Below are 20,383 nucleotides of genomic sequence, written 5' to 3'. Positions count from 1 at the left end.
TTCGCTGCTGGAAGGCAACATTTTCAACGCTGTCATTGGAATCAGTGAATTTAGTCTGAGCCAAAGACAATTCTGGCTGGAAAAATCAGAGCCAGTAGTTACCGGATGCCAAGAATATCTAACGTTAATGAGAGGGGGAAAAGTAGATAAAATGGAAATAATTATGAACTTACAAACTGTGTATGTTTCTTTTGTTCTATATAAATTACTTCATATTCCAGGAATAAAAGGATGGGAGAGGTAGCTCGCTCCCCTGACAAAGCAAGATGACTGGAAAAATTATTACACATGAATTCTAAAACAAAAAGCTTCATTACTCTTTCTTTCTATGGAACAAGTCCACAGGAACATCAAAAATAATTGGACAAAATAAAAATCCTTTGAATAGAAACTGTTTTATCACAGCGTAAGATTCAGTTGACTTAAGCGCCAGAAAGAAGAGAACCTATCATCCTCTATAAGGACCAGTGTACCAGTGTGGAATCTATTCCCTTACAATTTTTCTCATCATAACTGTCAGTCAAGGCTGGGACTCACTCTGATCTCAGTTATACTGGTGTAAATCCACAACAGCTATATTAATTTCAGGAAAGTTATTCCTGATTTACATTGGTATAATTAAGATCTGTATTTTTCCCCAGCATGGGTCGAAGAAGCATATGCAGTGTTGTTATACCATGGTGGTCCCAAGATATTAGAGAAATCAGGTGAGTGAGGTAATATCTTTTATGGACCAACTTCTGTTGGTGAGAGAGAAACACAGTCTACAGACAACCAAGGCCTGATTTTCAGAAGTGCTAATATAACGCCAACAAACCACGGTTCTTGGTAAGCAAGGTTGGACCTGGGACCTCTGGAGCGAATGCATGAGCTTCTACTGCATGAGCTAAATGCCACAGGCCTCTTAGCCAAGGCTATAGCAAACTCATCAATCTTCAGGTGGTTTAGGTGCCATTAGAGGGGGACAGAGCACCACACCCAGCAGGCATGGGTTACACTAAGGGCTGGTCTACACTAACGCTGTAAGTCGATCTAAGATATGCTAGTTCAGTTACATAACTGAAGTTGACGGAAATTAGGTCGACTTACAGACAGCAGTGTCTATACCGCACTATGTCGACAGCAGACGCTTTCCCATTGACATAGCTTCTGCCTCTCAGGGAGGTGGAGTACAGACATCAACGGGAGAGTGCTCTGCCATCGACTTAGCGTGTCTTCACCAAACCCGCTAAATCGATACTGCTGCATTGATCTCAGCAGTGCCGATTTAGCTGGTAGTGTAGACATGGCCTTAGTGTCTGCAACTCCACTGGAAGTCAGTGGGAACTGGAGTTGCTCAGTTCATATGAAAAAAATGGCCCTTAATGATTCAGGGGTTATTCTCCCCTTCTGCACATTCTCTCATTTCATTCATGCCAGTTGTTTGTACCCACTAAGGGAAGATTATAGTAAATAAGTTTTCCTTCCCCCACAACCAACCCAATGATTTGCTGGATATGCCAAGTCACCTTTCCTAACATCACATATGGGAACCTTTAAAGCTCAAAAACTAGGGCTGCAGTCACGAGTTACCGTACTGGACTTTAACCTCTAAAGACCAGGGCTCTGTTTAAGTGAATTTAATGCTCTAAAAACTGCCTGGTTGACAGTCTTAAGACATGTCTATATGGGGAAATTCCCTGGCGTAGCTACACCAGAATAATTATCCCATTATAATTATACTAGTATGAGTCTCTATGTGGACACTCAATACTAGAATAAAAAAGTGATTTCATTCCAATATAAATACTCTGCTTTATTATAACTATTGTAGTATAGCTATGCCAGGAAATTTCCCCATGTTGGTAAGCCCTTAGGAACTGAAGGGCTCTATCCACCCACAAAACAAGTATAATATGAGCAATGAATGGCAGTGCCTGTTTTTTCCCACCCCAGTGGCCTCTCCACTGAGAGCCAGACTTAAAGAACTAAGGCCACAGACAGCCTTCAGGTGGTTTTGTCCCTAACATGCTGATCTGAATTTGAAACTCTGAGCTACAAGTGAATGGCACTAGGAACAGGAATCTATCCCGTGAGTCATCCTTCCCTCCAAGAGCAGGTTTGGACACCACTAGCTTGCCAGTGAAAATTAGCATTGAACGTCCTCTCAGGCCCATCTGGATATTGGGCCACATCATATAAGCTGCCCGCAACTTTGTGGTAATTTGGCATGATAAGCAGCAGCATCTCAGAACAAGCCCAGGAATGGAAAAGGCAGGGTGCCAGCAGCGAGAAGCATGGCATATTTGCAGAGCACCCACGCTAGATTACTGTTATTAATTTCTATTTATAAAAAGGCAACTACTGGAAACTCTGATATAAATTATATAAACAATGTTCAATCCACTCCCACACACACACCATTTCCCACTAGCAAAATTCCCCAATCCCACAAAATTCTCAGCCCCCATCAAGAAGCCCCTCGCTCCCCATAAGCTTTTTCAGAGTTTTACCCTCCTTGCAGCATGCTCTGAGAGCCAACAGACCCAGGAACCCAAGAGCAGGGAGAGTAGCTTCCAAAGCTGAAGGACCCTCATGGAGAGTACTCTTCCCCCGGCCTCCTCTCTTTGAAATGAAGGTTGAACCAGCTTGAGTGTCTCCACTGATTGCAACTGCCGCAGTATGGCACAAGCAGAGTGGAGGTCTCTGAAGTCCGATAGTGCCAAGTCATTGCAGCCAGCACTATGCCACTGCACAGAGTATTGCGCCAGTATTATCATTTTATCACTGCTCACGAAAAGCCTCTTTTCTCAAAAGACCTGTATAATAGCCCGTCCAAGTGAATACAAAATTATAGCTATGTTGGAGAATTCTGTAGCCTTGTTCAAAAAGGCTGTTATAAATTATCTTATTTTTTAAAATCAAATTCTATAGGTTTTTAGAGCCATTTTTCAGAATCCCATGTTTCATCCCTATTAAAGAGTTTCCCATAAGGGTCGATTGTTATGGCTAAGTCAGGGACCAAACACCACACTGGAAACAGCCACAGCGTGACAGAGAGTTGGGGGGGGGGGGGGGGGAGATGGGATGGGAGGGGTCCCAGGATGCGCTTAACCAAAACACACTGATGGTCACAGCTGTTTGTCCCTCATTTTAAGTGGTGCTGAATCCACACCAACATTTTAATGAAAGAAAAAGAACCCATCACGGTCTAGTAGGATTTGCTCTGACTGTCCTATCAGTTTGATGAATGAACATTGTCCTTTAAGCATTACTACCACAGAGTTAAAGCCATTCTAATTTCCTACCATACGTTGCTGGAGGTCAGAACCTCTATTTGAACATTTTGTTTAAAAGCAGTGGCCTGTATAATTAGTATTGCCAACAAACTGTGGCCCATAAATTCCTAAGCACCATGTGTGCAGCTCCTCATCTCTGGCAAAGCTTAGATGCACTGTAAAGTTAGCTGCTGGTATCTAGAAATATATTAGAAGACACACTGTATATAGAGACAGCCATAAAGTCTTTTCAGCACCCAGACACTTAGTATTTGTAACAACTGCAATCCAGCAGAACTTCTTTACTAAAAATATGCCAATAAGATAGTAAAACACATTGCTGTAGATTCAAACACGGGGATTCTTCAAAGCAAGGTACCATGCTAAAACTGCATAGCATCAGCCTGCTATTTAAATATAAGTATAGTAAAACCTTGCTAATTCTCAATAATAAGTAGGAGACGTATTGTGAGTTACTGAGTTAGGTCCTGATCATACCCACACTAATTTAAGCAGGTGAATAGTACAACTGATTTCAAGTTAAGCCTGTGCGTAAGAGTTCGCAGTATTGGGGCCTTCAGGGGTAAGTGAACAAGCACATTAAAAAATAATGCAAGTTCTTTTCCATTTGCAGGTTTCTTTTGATATTGTATTCTGTCTTACATTCTCACGTACTACATATTTATATACACATATACAAATGCCATTTTTATGAAGTCCCTCAAAAATCTGCATATTTTCTGATAAATTAATTGTGAGATTCACAAATTCCCCAACCTGGACTTACTGGGGCATTGCACTCTGAGATGTTAGCTTACATAGATAGAACCCCAGTTCGAGACAGAATCATATTGTTTCACAGCTCTGAAAAAAATTGCCATCATTTATGGATGTAACTGAGGGCAGAATCTGGACTAGATTTTTATAGCACAGCAGCAGCAGCTGAGATCTTCAACGTATAGATGCTGTTACATTTCAAATGTAAATTTAAACACTTCCATCAAAACCATGGAAAACACCCCTTGTTGAAAACTACTTCCAGATTCCCACTTACTGTGTCACGTTTAACCCATTGATATTTAGCATGGATTATCCCACTGCAAGGTATGTAAGTAAAATTTTATCCCATAATTTCCATGTTTTTTCTTTCATCTTACAAATCAAAACACATCATTGAGCATTTCCTTTTCCTGGGCTGCACATGCACGGATCTACCATGGGAAACCTCTGCCCACAACCCTGACAATCAGCGTGACCACACAGCCAATAAAATTACATCGTACACTGCTACAGCTGTTTCCTAGGTAACCAGCATGGAGCTACATAAACTGGCGAGATGCAGTGGACGGAAATAAACAGCAGCGACATAATCCTGTAACATTTTGACTTTTCAAGAACAGCTTTAACTTGTTACAAATTTATTCTTTTATCTTCCCCAGTCGATTCACATGTGAGGAATCAGTAACTCACTTTAGAGTTTATAATTCCCCTTTATCACTTGTCCTGTAGTATTCCAAGGAGGAAAAAAATCACCACACTGGGCTTTGTAGTGTATAAATTATAGGCCAAACCTTGAAGTCCTTACTCAAACAAAATGTCATTGAAGCCAGTGGGAGTTTTTCCACAGTAAAGATTTCATGATTTGGCCCTATATTAGTGACCTAGACCTTTACAATCAACACTATACTTGTCCCCAGTGGTATATGAATTACATCTAAGGACTGTGTAATGCTGTCTAGATATTAGAGTGACTACACAGGTAGATATTATATTACCCATACTTGCTACAACAAAAATGTCTTATTCTCTTGTTCAGTAGAGAAGACTTAGCCCTATGGCTATATGGCAACACTCTGCCCTTGATTGCTTACAGTGGGAACTCTCCCACTCACCCACATGTATGCACAACCCTGAAATCAGAATGTGGCCTTTATTTTTTCCACTACTGACATCCTGAGAAAACCATGAATAAGGGCCCAGTCCTGCAGTCCTTTCTCAACCTAAATTCCCATTAAGAACTGCAGCATCAGGTTGTTAAATCCTACTTACACGCATTGTGGGCCATAACCTGCAGTCTTCGCAGAGGCTTCATTCACAAGCCACTGAAATCAGCAGGATAGTTCTCTCCAACAGGACTGCAAGAAGTGGCCTGACAACTAATCAGTGATAAATAGAATGAACATGATATATTTCGTTCTGCCATTCTTGAGTTTTCATGATTGTTAGAAACTCAGTGACACACAACATTGCTCCAACCTTTATCAGTTTATAATTTATGTGGTACTATTTGGCAAATAATCCAATATAATAAACTATAATAAGAGAATTGTATCTTACTGTGTGATACTGTAATTAAGGACATGATTATAAAGCGTGAGTGCAAAGTGTGTAATTAAGGACATGATTATAAAGCACGCAGGCAAGGTAGATTTGTTTGTGTGGCTGCCTTACCAGCGAATTTCCAGTCTTCAAGCCAGATCCTGCAGTCAGCTGAGCAGTACTTATGCAATATGACCTGACCCAAAGCCACTGAAGTTAATGGGAGTCTTTCCATTGACTTCAATGTGCTTTGGAGCTGGCCCATAATGGTGCTGATGGACCTATTCATGTGAATTAGGAAGTAGTCACAGTAACTGGTCCTTGACTTGGAAAGAACAAGGCTGTTTACATAGCATGTGTGTTGGGGGTAGGGGTAACATGGAATCTTACTGGCAATATTCAGCTTTTTTTTAAGTCATTAATGTCAATTCCTCCTCCAAATTAAAAAAAACCCCAACAATTGTACATACCATGGAACACTTTTTTGATGGCGAAAGAGAATTTATTCATGATCACAATGGTTTTGTGCTTTCTCCTGTGATCATACACTCCAAACCATAGACTTTTAACAGCAAACCAAATGTATGAAGAAAATACCTGTAGTTGGTTTTTGCTTAAAATATGAATGAATGCCACACTTCAGCACAGCCCATATGACTTTTATGTATTTTAAATACGTTACTTAATGCTCTTGACCCTTTGAACACCTTCCTCGATTAATGAAGCTCCCACTCTTGTGTAGAATGGCTGAAAGTAGCAAGTGATGCCCATTGCAGCAATATGGAGTAACCAAAATGTACCACTCATTTGCATAGGCTGAAATATACTCCTTTAGATGACTAGCAGAACATTTACTTTGGAAACTCAGGGCTATGGTCTGTGTACAAAATTTATACACTGTGTGGTGAGTGTGTGTTGCTCTTACAGTGCTGTCGCTCCTAGTCGTGGGATGGCTGAACTGAAAATGCCACATTTGAACAATCACAAAGAGACAACAGCCAGAGATAATTTGTTTGGAAAAAGGATAACTGGAAAAAGTATATTATTAATAGGATGATTGGAGTTTGGCTTGACAAAAAAAAAATCTGAACAAAATCCTGTTTTCAGGATGCTGTTAAACAAGACAAGATGTGAAACTTTCTCTGGAGCTTAGTTATACATTGTACTGTGTCTGTTAAAATATTAGCAGTACAGAATTTTAACTGGGCCCGTATTTGTTTTCCCCGTTGAAGGGCAACAGAGTCTCACACTGAAATATGAACAGCTGACTACTTAGCATTGTAAAAAAAGAAAATACCTGGTAGAAAAGGGAAGGAAATCTCTTCCCTGCATGCCCTCACTGTGTCCATTGCCATACATATAGCTTGTCCTCTAAACATCAAACCAGCTTGTGATGCTCCCTATCCTGCAAGATTTCTTCTTTCACATGGTTAATCAGACAGTAGTTAAGTCATAACTTCCAAAGACAAACTGCTCTTGAGCTGTGCAAGGAACTAAGGACAATGTCTGTTACATGAGAATCTGGTAAACAGCCTATAAGAATGTGGATAATGTACCAGCATACTCAGGTAAGAAACCCACTGCAGTGCTGTGTGAAAGAGGAGGGGGGAAGTCAATTCCAAAGACACAGAAGGGAAGAACCATTAAATATCTGTGAAAGTCATAGAAAGTAATAAATCCCATCACGCTAAAACAATGCAGCTAGTACTTCAGGAGCTCAGTACTGTAAATACTGTTTAAGAATGACTGACCTCCAAACCTCCACTGGTGCAAGAGCACCCATATGTATTACTGCAGGACAGTGTTACATAGCACTGCATCCCACGGTGACTGCATTAAAGGACTAGTCTGAAGACACTATGGATTTGTTGAAAAAGATGCTTTTTAATAGAATAAAATCTCTGATTTTCAGCAGAATTTAAGTTCTCAGTTTAATGAGCCTGGAGTCCAAGTGGAAGCAGTGGACTCAAGCGGTTAAAAAAAATATATATATATATGCTGTTATCTTGAAACAGAGTGCAAGAAAGAGATAAGCAGCCTCAGAAAAAAGACTCACTGAATATATCAGCTTAACTATTCAAACCTGACACAGCACAAAGCAGGTAACAGTGAAATTTGTTTCTATGTCTGGTAACCAACAGGGTTGAAAAGTCTCTGCTTTTTCCATTACTCACCTGGTGCAACTGTAATGCTTTAAATCATTCTTAAGCCCTGCTTGGCATTGCAATGCAACTCACTGCTAGCCAACTGTAGCAAAGAAGCTGAGGGGGCTGCATTGAAAGGAGAAGCTGCAAAGGCAACCAGAAAAGGAATTCCTGCTCATCTCTGATCCCAAAAGCTTGTGTCAGGTTAACTCCCTAAAACCACTGTCATGGGATCAAGACAGAATTATACCCCATTTCTGACATAGGTACTGTCCCCTGACTACTATCATCCCCATTCATACATACTCCCCATGAACCAAAATAAACTGGTGTGTAAGATTTTAAACATTCTTTAGGTTCTGCCACCTTGTGGGAGTTTCCTTCCAACTTTTATGAGCTGCAGATCCAACATTAATTTAACATCACACGGTAGAACATATTTCCCAGATGCTGTGAGTAATAGTACGAAAGACAATATGAGTAGTAGTAAGCCTGCAGGACCACAGTGAAATTCACAAGACCCAAATCCCTGTTTGAAGTTAAGCACCAAAAATAATTGCCATTTGGAAGAAGCGGCAGCAGCTTTAGAAAGTTACATGCAAGATGCTGCATGCTACTCTACTGCCAAATATAAATATTCAGTTTCCCCTTTCTCATATCTTCTCCCAACACAAGTAAATGAGCATCAGCTACAATCTTACACCCAGAATGATGGATGGAGGACAGAGGTGCTGCTTTAAAGTTTATTGGCATTTGGTATATTTCACCCCTTCCGCCAGTGCATCAGCCATCTGATTTATGCTGCTGTTCCTTGCAAACAGGTCAACACCAAACAGGGCTCAAAGTGATTTGTATTATTGGGGGGGGGAGGAAACCCTACCAGAACAATTGTTTGTAAACACACAGTTCAAACAGGGGGCCTCAAAAGAGAGGCTGCATTTTCAAGCATCCCTCCGGAGCCAAAGAAACAGACCCACACACACACACACACACATACCCCACGAGGCAGTTTCTCAGGGCAGTGCAATATCCCCCCACCCCCGTAGCATCCCCCCTCGCTCTGTCGCCAGCCTTACCTTCCTCCTGCATTCTCTGCAGACACAGGGTCAGATTCTTCCTCCAGCCTGGCATCCCGGCACCGCAGCAACCTGCTGATGGGGCGAGGGGGCCTTTTTTTTCCTTCTTCGGCAAGTCTGGACAGGGCCCCCACCCCCACTCCAGAAGTGCCGTGGGTACGGCGCAGCGAGCAGCGGCGAGACCGAGGGCTTTACAAGGCTAGACATTGATGTGCGATGTGCTCCATCAGGGCTTGTGCAGGAACAAGGATTGCGGGGGGGGGGAGGCAGTACTGGGGGGGGGGGCAGGACTAACAGAGGCAGCAAAGAAAACACCTCGCCGTGCCGCTGGCTAGGGCTGCTTTAAACGGCCCTCTCCTGGCCCACGGCACGGGACTGGGGCTCTGCTGAGGCTTTTTACTGTAGCCGCGGGAGCTGCGGTTCCCAGCGTGGGGGTGGGGGATCGTACTAAGTGGCAGCAGAAGCCAGGGGGAGCGACGCAATAGTTCATTTCCTCCCGCCCTTGGCGAAGCCTCTGGCGGGGGGAGCGCAAGCTGCGGGCCGGTAACGGGCCCCCGGGGCGGCTGTCCTGCAGGGAGAGCCTCGCCGCCCGCCGCCAGGCCTGGGGTGGCTGCAATTCCCGGCAGGAGGTGCCCGAGGTAGTACAGTCCGGCTCCAGGCTGGATCCGAGTCACTGTTTCCCACAGCTGAGCAGGTAAGAGCAGCCGGAGGAGCCTTCCCCCCCCCCGGGGTGGGCGTGATTTTCTTCTGCCCCTTGCAGGGGGGTTACTTCGGGGAGCCCCCGGCATCGCAGGAAGGTGCTCCCCGAAGAATTCCAAGGGGAGCCGGGGCAGGGAGGAGGAGACAAAGAGCGCTGTGGTCTCTCCGTGGGACGCGCATGGACCATTTGGGTCTAAACGAGAGCTGCGAGGGTGGGCCTGAAACCACTTGTCTCGGCGGCCAGAGAGGCTACACTGAGCCCGATGACACCAGGCGCAGCTCGCAAGGGAGCGATGCCTCCGAGTTGTGCCTTTGATAGTTGTATCAGCGCCTGGCTTGTTTGTCAACTGAGAGGGGGGAAAGGGGGGGAAAACACACCCAGCCCCCCAATCTGCTGAGCACAAATGGGGCTGCTGCCTCCTCGGCCCCACGGCAGGTGTGTGCCGTCAGGTCGTAGAAGATCGCACACGGCGGATTATTCAGCCCCCGCCAGACTCCAGAAGTGTCAGCCCCCAAACCAACACCCCATCACACAGTATTGTAATTAGGTATTTGCTCTCTGATCAAACCATTTCAATGCACACGGTCAGCTTGCAATCTAGTCTACTTGAATAAGTGAGTTAAAAGGAGTTAAAGGAACGACACCGGCTTCTTAGTTCTCTCGCCTGCTCATTTTCCTGGCATTACGTCCACATTTTCTTATGTTTCCCATTATTTTCTTCCCCCTGCTGCAGTGTGAAAACCCACATAAACAACGGGTGAGGGGGTGAGGGGGGGGTCTGTTTTACCATATGTTATCAAATGCACAAAGCAAACAGATCTTTTAAAGGAAAATATTTTTCTGGTCTCTTTTTCTCTAATCTGAGGCATTACTTGTAACAATGAGAAGTTAAAAATCAGTCAGGTTGATTTTAAGTTGATGGTGTCCCATTAAATAGTGTTCAACATTTACATTTTATAATGAAAACCTGAGACCAAGAGAAATATTTGCATGATTAATTAATATAATTGATTTTGAACATAAGCGTTTCCTGGAATGTCTGAAACTCAAACCCTAAAAGTGAAACTGTCCATAAACAAAAACGTTTCAGTCGATTTCACTGTCCAAGCTGAACGAAATGCAAAGAGTAAATGAGGAGCACAAAGAGTGACCAGTTTTCAGAGTAGCAACTGTGTTAGTCTGTATTCGCAAAAAGAAAAGGAGGACTTGTGGCACCTTAGAGACTAACCAATTTATATGAGCATAAGCTTTCGTGAGCTACAGCTCACTTCATCGGATGCATTCAGTGGAAAATACAGTGGGGAGATTTATATACACAGAGAACATGAAACAATGGGTGTTACCATACACGCTGTAAGTAGAGTGATCAGGTAAGGTGAGCTATTACCAACAGGAGAAAAAACCTTTTGTAGTGATAATCAAGGTGGGCCATCCCCACCCCCACCGGTAAAGCTCACCTTATCTGATCACTCTCCTTACAGTGTGTATGGTAACACCCATTGTTTCATGTTCTCTGTGTATATAAATCTCCCCACTGTATTTTCCACTGAATGCATCCGATGAAGTGAGCTGTAAGTCACGAAAGCTTATGCTCAAATAAATTGGTTAGTCTCTAAGGTGCCGCAAGTACTCCTTTTCTTTTGAAAGAGTGACCAGTAAATAGGACTCTAAAAATTCTTTCACCTCATAAACTAAGAAGTTATTAGTAACATAGGGAAAGAAGTTTGATATATAACTAAATGGAATGTATCTCTTTAACCTGACATGTTGTGTGTGTCTTTACCACAAAGGTGTGATTGCAGCACAACTAGGAATACCCATGCTAGCTTTAAACAAGTTAGCACAGGAAACTATAGTAGCAAAGATGTAGTAACACAGGCTAGCAACCCAAGCATGAGCCCATCAGGGACCCTGAGTACATACTCTGGTTGCTAGCCTGTGTTGCCAGCCTGTGTTGCCATGTCTCTTATTGTTACCTGTGCTAGCTTAATTAAAGTCAGTCCAGGTGTGCCTACTTGGACTACAGTAGCACCTTCGCTTTGCAGTGAGGGCACATCCAAAAATTGTCTCTAAAGCCCTGGTTCTGCACCTATGTCCCAGTCCTGCTAACATGCCTGCGTGTGACACGTTGCTCTTGTGAGTAGGACTAAATATTTGAAACTGTTCATGTAAGTAAAGTTGCATGACTTGGACCAAAGTTGTTTTTGTCTCTCCCCCCCCCCCCCCCCCCAATTGTAATGACTATTCACAAGTATTTAAAAAATCTGGGGGTGGTTGAAAACTACCTCTGTGATTATTTTTTTTTAGGATGCCAGAATTTTGTTCATTCTTGAACATGCAATTACAAAGGAGACATCTATTGCATATGCCACCACGTTCATGTTTTTAATTTCCTGAGGGCAACACTTCTTAGTAGTGACTGGCAGACTGTTTGGTCTTTGTCAGACCTTTTACAAGCAGTGGTAGGTCTCCATGTATAGCTCTGCCTTCATGGTGGTAGCTATTTTACTGTGTGTAATGGAAGGTGTAACCTTATAAGATTATGGACCAAATTCTCACTCCTACCCCAGAGGGTAGGGTGCAGTAGATCAGGGTGCAGTGTTACAAAGAGCTGCCCCTCTGGCCCTCTTTGGCTGGTTGGGACAGCTGCAGTGCTATGGGGACATAGTAACCTAGGGTGTCTGTCTATTTCAGCTTAGCTGGGGGGAGGCAAGAAAAAGGAATTGCAGTTTTGTTTCCCTTTTAGTAAGAAAGGGAAAGAGAACAGAAGATCAGCCATACTGGGTCAGACCAAAGGTCCATCTAGCCCAGTATCCTGTCTTCTGACAGTGGCCAGTGCCAGGTGCCCCAGAGGGAAAGAACAGAACAGGTAATCATCAAGTGATCCAAGTCTGCAGCTGGGATACCCATGATTGCTGCTGAGGTAGCAGTAACTTCACCCACCAACTTTGGGTTAGATCGGAATGTTTATAATGGGTAGTGTAAAAGCCAGTTGTTTTAAGGGCAACATAAGGTGGATGGATAACATAGCCCACCACCAAACTGATTAGCAACATTCTGAAGGCTTCCTCTGCATTCTTGTGAAACATGAAGGACTTTCACACAGAGACACTTTAATCCCCCCACCCCCTCAAGGAACCAGTGCTGCAGCTACCATCCCCTGGCTGAAGAAGATTCCTTTTGAATATCACTCCTGTATTGGCCAGAGGAGTGAGTGGTGGTGAACACAAGACTGACCCCCTCTTTGCAAAGAAGAGTGACATCATCAGTTCCTGCAGACTTAGGCCTTGATCCTGCAAACATTTAAGCACATGCTTAATTTTACTCACATGAGTAATCCTATTGAATTCAATAGGACTACTCACATGTCTAAAGTTAAGCACATGCATAAATGTTGGTGGGACTGAGGCAGTAAGCAGTCAAGCCCAGGAACTGAACCCAATTACCACAAAGATTGCTCCCCTTTGCCAATAATTTCTAACTCCTGGAGCTATCCCTCATCCCACAACAGGAAATATATCTAGATGCTGGCAACTGAAGATATATTCTAGAAAATCAGCTAGTAAAGTCTGTAGGCAAAAGTGTGCAGCTTGCCTCTTTTCTTCCCCCACTGTATCCAGTTCTAAGGGACATTTCACGATGAACGTCAGCTGGCATATCCACTCGCGGCAGCTCTCTCTCAAACTCTGGCATATCCACTAGCGGCTGCAGAGCAGCAAAGATTACAGCGGATGGGGTGGTTAGGTTGAATCACAAAGGATGAAGGGGAGGGGTACATTTGTCTGACCTGCTACTGGAGCAATAGCTAGACTGCAACCCTAATACAGTAAACTCCTGTTTATCCAAATGTACTGGCCGGGGGGGAGGGAGGGGGGAGGAGTGGAAACTTTTGGCTAACCAGGCGTTCGGCTGCATGGAAGTGCTGTTAACTAACATAATCCTACAAGGGGACACACGGTGGATTCAGATAATTAGAGCCCTACAAGTTTTGCATGTGCATCCAATCTGCGATCCGCAACAATGATCCGGGGATATAAAGTATGTATCTGCAGATTTGCAGCACTTTAGGTATAAAATTTGGATCCACATGCAGCTGCAATCCACAAAAATGGTCTTCAGGTAGCCACATCTGCGGGTTCCACAGATAACTAGGATTTTTGGATAAACGGATTCAGCTAACTGGAATTATACTGTAGTGATGAACCCCCCTTTTGTCTCCAGCTGGAGTTCTGACCTGCAGAGATCTCTTGGCTTCTTTACAGTGAATGTGACAGTGTGCAGCAGTTTGCTTTTAAAGGAAAAAATAATCCTCTGTAGTTTGGGTGCAAAAGTACGTGATAACTTGGGGAGCTGCAGTAAATCAGAATTCTTTAGCTGAATTTGATCAGTGAATGTCACCCTAAATGCTAATGAAAGGAGACAATGCTTTCTAGTAGTTAAAATATGGAAGTGGATGCCTGGACTGTGGCATTATATTCTGGCTCCACTACTGACCTAGGCACATCCTTTCACCTTTTGGTGCCTTAGTCTCCCCATCTGTTAATTCGGTACAATACTTACCTCACAGGGCTGTTGTGCGGCTTATTCAGCATTTATGGGCTGCTCAAAAATATTCACAAGACAGGTGCAGTATTATTAGGAAAAGATTTTAAAAAATGGTCCATGGTGGCCCAACTTAGCTCCCTCTGAAGTCAATGAGAGTTTTCAGAAATGTGCTGTTTGAAAGGGTGAACGTGAAGATGACAAGTGTCTACCTTTTTAAAACAGTTGAGTGCCAAGGAAATGAATAGGCAGAGTTCGAGCTGAAAATATTGCCACATGAATTTTACAAATTGTATGTGCCCTAGTCATTATAATTAAAGTACCAATGCTACTAGGCTGGGAGTTTCAAGAGCGTCCAATGTGAGCGTAACACTGTTCCCCTGAAATCAATGGGTCCTTGCTTGAAGAGGAAACTGCTACCTATTGAGCCACAAACATTTTTGCTGCATTCTGGCTTTTCCTCAGCAATCTTCCCTCTGAATCAGTGCCCCAGCCTGGTGGTAGAAGGTTCTATCCTTTCACTGGCAACCACCACCAACTGGTCAGAGAGGGATTTTTCAGGCAAATGGAAATTTGGAGGCATGCGGATTGTATACATCTCACACTGAGCTTCATGAGTTAGGAGTGCTTGTTTGCCTGGCTGTTTGGTCCCAACTTAGCGACTGGTGGGGCATTCTTCCTACCCCTCTCGTTGACTTGTTTTAAATAAGTATTTTTTGGTATTCCCTCCAAGCAAACCTCCCTGTCCTCTAAGCCATGTTACCCCACTGTTGACAGAGTTCCTGGACAGCCCTCCTGGGAAATGGGAGGGACTGCTGAGGCAACAACCCAAGGTGCATTTCATTTTGAGCAGGCTTATGTGTCTATATGTGGAGGCTTTACCTCACCTAGTGAGCTGCTGCTGCTGCTGCTGCTGCACTACAACATATAGTTAGAAACGAAGCCAGCACAATGCTATGATCTTAGTTTTGTTTAATTCCGCAGAAAGGAAACATACTTGGATAATTATTTCCAGACTCTCTCTCTCTCACTACTGGGCTTAATCTCTTTCATTCAGTTTATTTTTTTATCTTTCACTAAGTGGCTTGCTGGGCAAACAGTGTATTGTAAATACATCCAGGGAAAACGTTTATGTAGGGCCATCTCCTGCCATTGTTTTGATGTAAACTTCCCATTGACTCTGTGGAGTCTTGCAAACAAAGCAATGGCAAGATATTGCATGTGAATTATGCCGTCACTGTAAATTAGTATTTACATTGATTCACACATAATTTAAGTATACCTTGTCAGTAAACACTATACAAACTCAGGTTTTAAAGGTGGGTTTATATGGCTATGTGTAAATACTAATACAAACTAGGTTTTTTGAGGAAGGGGCCTTACCTAACTCTATGGTTGTACAGTGGCTAGTATAACAGAGCCCCAGTCCTGAAAAGGAAGGACAGCCACGTGGGTATGGCATTAGCCTGGGACCTAGGAGACCCAGGTTCAAATGCGTGCTCTTCCACAGACTTCCTGCATAGCTATGGGCAACTCACTTAACCTCTCTGTGCTTCAGTTCCCCATCTGTACAATGGGGACAATAGCACTGTCCTACCTCACAAGGGTGTTGTGAGGATGAATGCACTGAAGATTGTGAGGTGCTCAGATACCATGGTGATGAGAGGCATAAGCACATATGCTGATAATATAGGATGTTTACAAAATGTTACTCACTTTGGAATAGTTTGTGGCCAGACCTGCAGAGGAGGAAGAGAATATGAACAATTGTTTCTGCCAGAGGTCCTTGCACAAGGGACTGGATGTAATCTGGTCCTTGCACTTAGTGAAATTAAGAGCCAACAGAGTCCCCTCCTACACTGGCTAGTTCAGCTGGCCCTGGGTGGGGATGCAGAGGAAGTGCACTCTGCATCTTTACAGAGTGGTGGATTAGTCATGTTACCCGGAGCTCCAGGAAGCTTTGTGTCTGAGTAAAGCAGGATCTCTCCAGAAGTTTGTCGTGCAGCAATCTGCCTCCACTCTGCTGTATTAAGTAAATGTTTATTTCCAGGCCCCAGCCACATGAAATGAGTCATTGTTAAAAGTAAGTCAGTCCAAATATTGGTAACATCATAGCAGAATTTTCAGAAGCCTTCACGATCCATTGATAACTTCAAGCACTCAGCAACTGACCTTCCAGTGATCTTCTGTAAATCATCTATCCATCCATCTCCTTGATCGTCATTCCATACTACAATGACCCTCTACCATTCCTTCGATGATAAACTTTCACTAGGTTATTTCCATTTCTACACATAATGTGACCAAAGTATAAAAGATTGCAACTGTTGATCTCCAACATCAGGGTCTGCTTCCCTCCCATAATATTTCAAACATCAGCATTCATATTTTTTTCTGTCCAAGAGATATGCAGGAGTCTTCACCAGCACCACATTTCAAAGCCTTCAATTTTCTTCTTGTCAGCACCATTAACTTCCCATGATTCAAATCCATAAATCACTATGGGAGGGGAGGGGGGAAAAGAGAGGCTTTTCACTAATTGCACCTTCATACATTTCAAGACGCCACATTTTTCCCCCCGACACTTTCTTAAAGAAGGCCATAGCTGAGAAGTCATCCCTACTTCCGATTTCTTTGGAACAGCCTCCTTGATTGGATATATATGATCAAGATAATTAAATTCATCTACTGTCCGTTAATCGTGATGTCTGCATGCATCTTGTTTTTGTTAGTCATGTCACTGTCCTGCATTTTGTTTCGTAGCATTCAGAAATAGTCCATATTCCTCACAAACTGTTTTCAAAGACTGCAACATTTGTTGCATTGCATCAGTGGTGGTACCAAAGAGTATGATGTCATCAGCATATATGAGGTCTGTTAAGAGGCATCTCAGTGGAATTCCCAGCTCCTTCCTCTTTGTCAAAACCTTCCAAGGCTTGTCTCAGAATCAATTCTGTGTATATGTTAAAGGAGTCTGGTTACAAAAGGTTAATACCCTTGTTAGAGAACAGGGGGGTCGGAATCAGGGTTTCTTTTCTTGGCTACTGTTACAACTCCCTCCTATGTGGGCTGTGCCTTGAAAATACTATCTGGTTCATCTAAAGCAGTGATTCACATTTGCTGTGTAAATCACATACCTTTAAAGGTAATACTACCAGGTTAAAAATCACTGTAAATATCAAATCACCTTCATTTTGTTACTGACAACATGCGAGATTGATACAAAATGTACTTACTGGTGCAGCTTATTTACATTTTGCACTTCACTCAGTATGGACAAGAATAATAATACACTAGTCCGTTTCACATTTCTATAGCGTGGGGCTATGTCTATGCTGCAGATACTGTTCTGGCAGAGCGCCCTAGTGTAGATGCAGTTTACACCAAGTGAGGGAGCTTTGCTGCCAGTGTAGAAACACCACCTCCCTGAGTCTTCTGTCAACATAGCTGCATCTACACTGCGGGTTTTTACTGGCGTAGCTGTGTTGGTAGGGAGTGAGGATTTCTCACACCCCTGATCAATAGAGCTATGCTGGTGTAAGTTTTAAGTGTAGATCAAGCCTATGTTTCATTGTTAGGTTTTCATACACAATCACACTGCTGTAATGCTTGGGTTGCAAACACTGCTGGGGAATGCTTAGAGGGTTTGCTGGAATTTTAAAGAGTACTTTCATGAAGACATTCCTATGGAAGCTTTTTTTTTTTTTTTAAACTAAATCTACATTTTGGGCCTAAGAGTGATCAGCCACTATCCCTTTCAACTGTGGCTGAGAAAACCTTACCCATCCAAGATACTTGTGAAAAGTACAGAATCACCTTACATTACCAAGAGTTTATGCACAAGTATAAACTTTGTTCAGAAGCACCCACAAAAAACCACAGGAAACACTGTGGGTTCAAGAAATTTGTCCCCATGCAACCGAAGCAGGAACAAGAATATAATCATCACCACCCTTTGTTCCTACAGGATGGAAGTGGAAACACATCCATTTGCCAGCTATGTTTCCAGAAGGCACAGCAACAGTTAAGTTGCCTTCAGCAAGAGGTAAGTTATTTTACACACACACACACACACACACCCCTGCTGTACATGGGAACTACAGCACGAGCAACAAAGGGCTAAGATCAGTTCATGGGTATTCTCCAGTGTGTCCATGCCATGGAGGTCTTCCAAGATAAGGACCCAAAAAGTTTCTTGCTGTTGAAGAAACAAGGCTGCCTGCCAGCCAGGGTCAAAACAGAGTGAAAGTCAGAGTGGGTTGATTGTTTTTTCACCAGACATCTTTGCTTATTTCTGAAAGATACTCTGTCAGCTCAGCTTCCTTTCATTATCACACGGCCTGTCTGTAGTTGATCAGCACTTGTGGCCGGGGCTGATGGGGTCTTTAAACATATCTACAGACATGCTATGTCTACACTACAGACCTTACAGTGGCACAGCTGTTTGGATTCTGCTGAGCCATTCCATCAGGATACACCCTGGGATCAATAAGAGTCTTACAGGATTTGTTCTGCAATGCTGTTTCCCACTTCAATGTAATCTTTTCCCCCACCACCCCTGACAGCTGACGACTGCAGTACAGCATTGCAGAAGTTCCACACTTCTTACTTCCAATTATCCAGTGACACTAAAGGTTATGGGCCTGCAGGACTATGGCGGAGAGCAGGGCAGAGCCAGAGGAGCCTGTGTCTTGGTCAGTGCTTACTCAAAAACATCAGTGTTTAAGTAAGCCAGAGAGGACGGTCTTTTTTCCTCCCAACACTGTATTGTTTATAATAGTGTTGTGCACACAGCTCCGTTGCAGCTGCTGTGTATTGATTTCAGGTCTGCTGAGGCAGATTCTAGTAATTCAATACACTGAGGTGACTGACCATGTTAGTCTATAAAGTTTCCTATTCCAAGTAGTCAGCAAAGTGCTTGAAGCACTAGTTGCTGACACAATTGCTTAACACCATTAACGTTTGCTTGTAATTGTATCATATAGGGGACAACAGCTACTGGCCCAGTTGTTTCTGTTTGGAACAGTCACAAGGTTGCCAGTCGACATCTTCCTCACGGAAATACAGTGGAGCTATTGCACAACTTTGTGTGTTGCTAAACCAGCCAGAGTTCAGCCAGCAGTATATTTAAAGGCTACTTCTTTACTGGGAATAGAGAATAGTGGTGTTAGCACCCATTTGTCTTTTGAAAACCTGCATGTTCTCTTGTAGTGGGATGGAAGCTCTTTGGAGAGAATAAAACTTCTGCTACAATTCTGGGTATTTTTTTCATTCTTATGGATTGGATGTTATCTCCAATATCCCAGTCTCTCCTCCCCAACAGTCCTTTCAATATCCCCTTTGTTTTCCTTCCTTCTTCTCTATTAACTCCTCCTCCTCCCTCTCCCCCATCCACCCCGCAACCTCACATTCAGACATGGTGACAGGAAAGAAGTTGCACCTGCTTACACCATTCTACATTTGGCCCTTGCTGATTGGTGCAATTATATCCATTGTAAAACAAACCCATTTTTAGTTGTACCACAGTTGCCAAGTTCCCTGTACAATTATACAGCATTGCCTCCAGCAATGCACATTTTTACAAGGTTCAGCAGCACTAACTGCTACCTAGTACATAAGGGTTTAATCTCAACCCAGCTTCTCCTTGGGCTGGTGCTCAGGGGAAGTTCCATAAATCAGCTAAATGCAAAAGCAAGGGCCATTGCATATGAGAAGTCAGCACTCCACACAGGAGGATATACAGGAGGTCAGACTAGATGATCTGGTGGCCCCTCTGGCCTTCAGCTCTATGATTTGGCTGAACCCCAGTCTGGGAGAGTTTCCAGTTAGTACATGAGTTTTTGGTTTGATCTCAGCTTTAAACATTTGCACTTGAGGGGGAATAAGCCCTTGCTGAGTACATGTCTGTTCCACGCCTGCCTAGCCACTCTCCCAATTGGCACGTGTCTCTTGGCTGCCAGCCCTGCAAGTAAAGAAGTTCCTCAGCTGGATCTCTATCATCTCCTGGGAGCCTTCTAATGCCTGTGACACTTCCACATGGTGATGCAATTTGGAGCTGCTCCTAGGCCTCCTTACTAACAGCCCAGGCCTGCCATGCTGAGAACATACAGACTCCTTCCTGAGACTTCATTAAAAACCTCAGTGGTGAGGATAAGGGACACCCTGGTCACTCTGCCTACTGAACTATTGGAGTGATACTGTGAAGTGTATGGTAAATACACTAATCATTAAGCAACTTCAGATCTTGTATCTTACATAAAGGCAGCCACCTCTTAACAGCAGATATTAAAACACTGTCTCGGATCCACAAAGGGACACAGGCATCACAACACTGAAGAATCATCA

At 43.4% G+C, this 20,383-nt stretch overlaps 2 protein-coding genes across 4 annotated transcripts in view; one reads left to right on the top strand and one right to left on the bottom strand.

Moving 5' to 3' along the window:
* The window catches only part of GRIP2 (glutamate receptor interacting protein 2), a 478,986-nt gene extending 469,957 nt beyond the window's left edge, over positions 1 to 9,029 (bottom strand). For both annotated transcript variants that reach the window (XM_074957606.1, XM_074957610.1), the window contains exon 1: positions 8,797 to 9,029. In XM_074957606.1, coding sequence (XP_074813707.1) covers positions 8,797 to 8,851 — 55 coding nt within the window. In that variant the 5' untranslated portion in view covers positions 8,852 to 9,029. The remainder of the gene's footprint in view (positions 1 to 8,796) is intronic.
* Positions 9,030 to 17,936: 8,907 nt separating this feature from the next.
* Positions 17,937 to 20,383, top strand: part of CCDC174 (coiled-coil domain containing 174) — a 39,172-nt gene continuing 36,725 nt past the window's right edge. For both annotated transcript variants that reach the window (XM_074957603.1, XM_074957602.1), the window contains exon 1: positions 17,937 to 18,083. In XM_074957603.1, the coding sequence (XP_074813704.1) occupies positions 17,952 to 18,083 (132 nt within the window). In that variant the 5' untranslated portion in view covers positions 17,937 to 17,951. The remainder of the gene's footprint in view (positions 18,084 to 20,383) is intronic.

This window comes from Natator depressus, chromosome 7 (genome assembly GCF_965152275.1).
Source record: "Natator depressus isolate rNatDep1 chromosome 7, rNatDep2.hap1, whole genome shotgun sequence".
NCBI classification, from domain to species: Eukaryota; Metazoa; Chordata; order Testudines; family Cheloniidae; genus Natator; species Natator depressus.
Note: the sequence above shows the minus strand (reverse complement) of the source record. Positions and strands in the feature narration are given on the sequence as shown.